Here is a 6,058-nt window from a genome sequence, read left to right as displayed (position 1 = left end):
AGCTGCCCAGTGTACTCATGATGCCATGGTAGCCATTTTGGTGCTGGGCAGCCCTGCCTGCTGGGCAGCTCAGGATTGGGCTGTAAGTAAGAGCCCAATCCTATGCATGTCTACTCAGAAGTAAGTGCCATTAGAGTTAATGGGGCTTTCTCCCAGGAAAGTGTGGACAGGATTAGGCTGTGAGTGAGTGAGTGAGTAAGGGTGCAATCCTAACCAACTTTCCAGCACTTTCTAGCCACAATGCAGCCCCAAGGTAAGGTAACAAACATGCCCTTACCTTGAGGAGGCCTCCTTCACTGCCTTCCCACTGCAGGATGCAGTGCACACCACATTGGCACAGCTATGTCAGTGCTGGAAAGTTGGTTAGGATCATGCCCTTAGTAAGTCCAAATGCCTGTTCACCATCATGATTCTCTTTGTCAGATTTTCCCAGCTCCTTCAGAGTGCGGGGAAGTGGCTGCTGCCCTCCACCTTCTGAGCGACCCTGTGATCGTTTCCGTGCCCCATCCTAGTCAACTTTCCAGCACTGGTGCTGCTGTGATGCAGCCCTGGGGTGTTCCCACACCTTGAGAAGGCCTCTGCCTGCCTCCCGCCACAGGATGCAGCGCACGCCCCGTTGGCACCGCTGCAGGGCACCGGGAAACTGGGGGGGGGATCGGGCCCTTCGTGGCCAGCTGGCCCCCGCGCATCAGGCGGCGTTCCGAGCAGGGAGGAAAGGGCCGGGGCGGTTCGGCCTGCCCACGTGGCTGTGGGAAGCGAGGGGCTGCATGCCAGGAAGCCGTCGGCGGTCGCTGCTCCGGCCGTGCCGCGCCAGGGAACAATAGAAAGCGCCCCCCTGCGCCCCGCTCCCCTCTCGCCGTCCCCGGCCACTGCTGGCCTTCCAGGGAGGGGAGGCGGGAGAGCGACGGCGAAGAGGTGAGCCGAGGCAGCCGCCCAGCCTCCGCCTCCGCCTCGCTCCCAGCGGCAGCAGGGCGTGCTCAGTGCGCAGCGGCGCGTCGTGGCTGCGCCTCCCCAGCGCCCCCAGCCGCTCTCCCTTGCGTCAGAGCCCCGTGCCAGGGCGCGCGGGCGGGGAGGGCAGGCAGGCAGCCGGGCACGGTCCTCCCGCGGGGCTGAGCGGAAAGGGCTGCCCGGGAGGAGGCACCCGGGCAGGGCTGGCCTGGCCTGGCCGTGGCACGTCTCCAGAGGCGGCGGCGCTCGGGAACGTCGCGGGGCGAGAGGCCCGCCGGTGGCTCTCCCCGGAGGAGGAGCAGCCTGGCCGGGCGGGAGGCTCGCAGTGCGCCCCGGAGGCGGCGGCGGCGGCGGCTGCGGGGCCCCTGCGGGCTCGGGTGAGCGGCCGGCTCGCTGCGCGCACTTCGATGGTTGGCTCCGAGCGCGATGAGCCGCCCGTCCTCCGCCGGACCCAGCGCTAGCAAGCCCTGCGGCAAGCAGCAGCACACGCCGTCCCCGGCCGCCGCCTCCTCCGCCGCCGCCGCCGCCACCATCTCGGCTGCCGGGGCCGCCTCCTCCGCGGTGCCCCCCTCCGCCGCAGCCGTGATCTCCAGCCCTGGAGGCGGCGAAGGCAGCGGGGGGCCGGTGTCGCCCCAGCACCACGAGCTGACCTCGCTGTTCGAGTGCCCGGTCTGCTTCGACTACGTGCTGCCCCCGATCCTGCAGTGCCAGGCCGGGCACCTGGTGTGCAACCAATGCCGGCAGAAGCTGAGCTGCTGCCCCACGTGCAGGGGATCCCTCACCCCCAGCATCCGGAACCTGGCCATGGAGAAGGTGGCCTCGGCCGTCCTCTTCCCCTGCAAGGTAAGGAGGGGCTGTCCGGCACAGCCGCCGGGAAGGGGTGGGAGCAGCGCGGAGCCGGAGGGGCGCAGGAGCTCCGGAGCCCGCCTGAAGTTGCCGCAAGCCCCAGCTGCTGGACTCAGAGCCCGCTGGACACAGAAGCCCGCTCGCCCCCCGAACCGGGAAGCGAATGCGACAGAGTCGCTCCCCTGCCCACTTCAGGGAGCTCTTTCTCCCTGCCAGGAAGGTGTCGCTGTGCCGATTCAGAGCCCAGCCTCTGCAAGTCCCAGAGGGGCTTGCTCCCAGGAAAGTGTGGCTAGGGTAGCAGCCTTAGAGCCCAGTCCTGTTCCTGTCTACTCAGAAGCAGGTCCCATTTGAGTCAAAGGGGCTTGCTCCCAGGAAAGGATTGCAGCCTTACAGTCCTAGCCTATTTCTGTCTACTCAGGAAGTAAATCCTGTTCGAGTAAGTGGAGCTTCCTCCCAGGGAAGTGTGGATAGGATTGCAGCCTGAGGCTGTCTGTGCCACATGTTGTTGTTGTTATAGTTCCAAAGTCTGTTCCAGCCTCCTTTTCCCTTGAGGTAGAGCTGTTTGGAAATTGTGTTATTTGCTCAGAAATAAGCCCACTGTGTTCAGTAAGACTTGGGCTGTCTTACTGGAAACAAACACCTCTACCTTAAGGTGTACAGTACTGTACTCTCATCCCTCTTCCCCTTGGCTGGGATGGACCCCTTTGGAAAAACATCCGGCCAGCCACCCTTCTGGCTTGTCAATAGTCTCACGGGCTTCCCAAGAGTGCTGCTCACACAAGGAGTTCTCAGGTGAAAAATTAAGACCACAGCACAGACCATTGATCCCCCCCCCCAGTTTTGTGTCAAGACAGAAATTGACCTGTAAACCAGGAAATGCTTGGTACAAATGCTGTCTCAGCCATAGCTCTGGGGATGTAAGCAAAGCCAGGATCTCTCAGCCCCTACCACCTTATACTAGTTTATCATGAGACCTACCTTACAGGGCTGTTGTACGGATTATTAAAATAAAAGTCTGTGGAGCACTTCGGAAAAAACAGTGTATAATGCTGACCTTCTTAATTATTATTTTGTAGATTCAGGTAGTTGTCCTACCTCATTCTTGCTTTAGTCACCTTCCACTGGAGAATTATCATGTTAATGCCAAATAAAGGACTATCAAAGATAGGAAAAAAACTGGGTGTTGAAGATCTTTAACTCATCACTGTGCTGAACTAATTTTACAGCTATAAAAGAAGCCTGACTGGCAAAACAGGAGTCTTTAAAGGAGATATTTTAGGCCAGAGTTTCTTGAACCTTTTATAGGGAGCCATCCCAACATGACTCACAGGGCAGTCCTATGTGTTTATTGGGACTTACATTTAGGAAAGTGTGTATAGTAGGGTTGCAGCTTCACTGAGGTACATCAGTAGTACTGCTGAGCCTGTTCTAATCCTCTACTACTCCATGCAGCAAACTAGGAGAACTGTGGCCTCAGTTTAAACATGGAAATAAGTGCACAAACCTATGCAACTTGATACTTTTATTTTTCAGATGCTGCTTTTCATGCTTCTGACTTGACAAATTTTAAGGGCAGAACTAAATGGAGTGAGGCAGACATAGGGTTCTTAACCGTGTGTTCATTCATGCAGAGATGGGCAGACATGGGAGAGAACTGATAGCCAGGGGTGTTTCTGTTCTCTCACCCACAGTTTCTCCTTGATTTGAAACCAGTTTATATTTGTAATGTAAGTGGGCAGCCCAGTCTTACGCATGTGTGAAAATATTATAGCCTAAGGGTGGCTGATATCTGCACCCCATGCTGAAACGATTTCAATCCCTTCATGTATTTATTTATTATTGCTGTTATTATTGCTAATTTCTAGCCCAGATTATCTACACGATTGAATATGAGACTCAAAACAGCAACAGTAAGCACCTACCCACCCCATGCTATTTAGTACCTCTTCTGTGACATGCTCTAATCTCTCTTGTTTAGTGCTACTTTTGCTAGGGAAAGCAGCCACTTGGAAGCGTCTTAGGATTAAAATAAAAAAAGAAAACAAGAAACAGATGACAGCTGGCAGAGTCCAGAGCTGCTTCCAACCTGGCTTTTTCAGTGCTGATCTTGAAACTCTTGTCTCTTTCAGCCCCTGCTATACTGGTGTCAATTTCACAGCTGCTTCACTCCCAAGACACAGGTTTAAGCTGATCAATATGCACTCTAAATCATTCTAAAATGACATTGACACAGATCTTAAGGTCATGTTGATAAAAAGCAAGGCTGGAGGCAAATATGTCACTTACATTAAATTCTTCAGTAGAAAATCTCCTGGGATGAAAGGGGGGGGGGAAACCTTGCAAAAATAGGGAGTTGTCCCATTGACTCACTAAGGGCCATCAGTCAACACACCAGGTTTGGGAGGGTATGTTTGAAAAGGTGTGGGGAAATATGGTTGCTTGTGTCAAACCAGTGCTTCTCAAATTCCTACAAGGGACTTGGAAGCACTGTGAGGGCCCAGTCCTATCCAATTTTCCAGTGCAAGTGTAGCCGTGCCACTGGGCCGTGCACTGCATCCTGTGCTGGGGAGGCAGTCCCAGAGGCCTCCTCAAAGTATGGGAACATTTGTTCCCTTACCTCGGGGCTGCATTACAGCTACACTGGTGCTGGAAAGTTGGATAGGATTGGGTCCTCAGTTATTCCGGGAGGGGGGGAAGGCAGCAATGCCATCCCTAGGATCACCCTGCTGCAGGGGGTGGAGGGTTTTCTTTAACCTACCTGCAGCTAGCACTGCAGTTCTGGCGGGTCCAGGGGGATCTGCAAAAGTGTAAAAAAAGGGAAAAAAACTGGCACTTCCGGTTTTGTCCTGAAAACCATAAGTGCCAGTTTTTTTTTTCTTTCTTTCTTTTTTTACACTTTTGTAGACACCTCTGGACCCTCCAGAACTGCAGTGCTAGCTGCAGGTAGGTTAAAAAAAACCCCTCCCGTCCCCTTCAGCAGCGCAATCCTGGGGATTGTGTTGCTGCCTTCCTCCTCTCTCCACCCCTTAAAGGGGCAGGGACAAGTGCTTTCCCGAATGGTGGGTCACCACAAACCAGTTTGGGAACCACTGTGGGAGAGAGTACCTGATTAGAACCACAGTGGGAGAGAGTACCTACTCTCTATGTGTAAGGAAGGAGTTTGGTGGTAGAACAGTACTATGTTCAGTCCCTAAGATCTCCAGTAGTAGGGCAGGGTAAAGTCCTTGTCTGAAATGCTAGTTAGTTACTGCCGAACAGTATAATGAGCTCAATGAACAAATGATCTGACCCAGTATTTCCTATTCTGATTAACAGCTGCTTTCCAAGGTCTCCTGGTAGGGGCCTTTCCTGAGGTTTCAGAGATTGAACATGGAACCTTCTGCATGGAGAAGAAGTGCTCAACCACTGAGCCCTCCCAAACATTCAAGCTGGTGGAATTTGTGGCTCACTAAGCCAGACTCAGGCCACCTGCTCAGAAGTGTGACCAGTCAGCTTTTTGGCTGCCTATCCATTTCACACTGTATTGAGCTCATAGGGAACTCCACTATAGTTGAGTTCCACTATTCATAACTGGTAGACAGTGCTTGTCAGATCAGAATCACAGGTTGTTAGGGTTGTCCTAAGGAGGTGTGGCACAGTGGTTGAAAATGGCTGGTTTAAATTGTCAAGTTCTGATTCTTTAAGGAGAAACAAGTGATTGTTAGCCCAGTGGTAACTAAGGGCCCAATCCTGTCCAAACTTTCCAGTGCTGATGCAGCTGTGCCAATGGGGCATGTGCTGTATCCTGTGGTGGTGGGGGCAGTCACAGAGGCCTCACCAAAATAAGGGAACATTTGTTCCCTTACCTTGGGGTTGCATTGTGGCTGCGGCACTGGAGAGTTGAATAGAATTGGGTCCTAAATCCTCAAGCAACAATGCAGCAGTGCCAGTGTGGCTTCCACTGTATCCCATGGGGGATATCTGTCCATTGGAAGCCTCAGGGAAGGAAATATCAATTCCCTTGCCACAGGGTAACCCCCAGCAGCTGCCATGGGTCAACCCAGACCTATACCAGCTCGATCGCTGATGCAAGTCTTTGTTGATCTGGGAAGGCAGATCAGGCCCAGGAAGGGGGTCAGGATTTGGTGTACACCACTGTTTCCAAACCCCTCCTCCCAAACCTGATCTGTCCTCCTCCCTGCCCCACTCCATCCACTGCCTCCACCGTTCCATCTCCTTGCCCCGTTCCACCTCCTGCATGGCCTTACCTGCCATTGCAGGTCTT

General features: G+C 53.9%; 1 protein-coding gene across 1 annotated transcript in view; it reads left to right on the top strand.

Moving 5' to 3' along the window:
- Positions 1-1,293: 1,293 nt before the first annotated feature.
- Positions 1,294-6,058, top strand: part of SIAH2 (siah E3 ubiquitin protein ligase 2) — a 31,061-nt gene continuing 26,296 nt past the window's right edge. Inside the window, exon 1 of the mRNA XM_066622108.1 lies at positions 1,294-1,791. Within this exon, the coding sequence (XP_066478205.1) occupies positions 1,375-1,791 (417 nt within the window). The 5' untranslated portion in view covers positions 1,294-1,374. The remainder of the gene's footprint in view (positions 1,792-6,058) is intronic.

This window comes from Tiliqua scincoides, chromosome 3, assembly GCF_035046505.1.
Source record: "Tiliqua scincoides isolate rTilSci1 chromosome 3, rTilSci1.hap2, whole genome shotgun sequence".
Taxonomy (NCBI): Eukaryota; Metazoa; Chordata; class Lepidosauria; order Squamata; family Scincidae; genus Tiliqua; species Tiliqua scincoides.
Note: the sequence above shows the minus strand (reverse complement) of the source record. Positions and strands in the feature narration are given on the sequence as shown.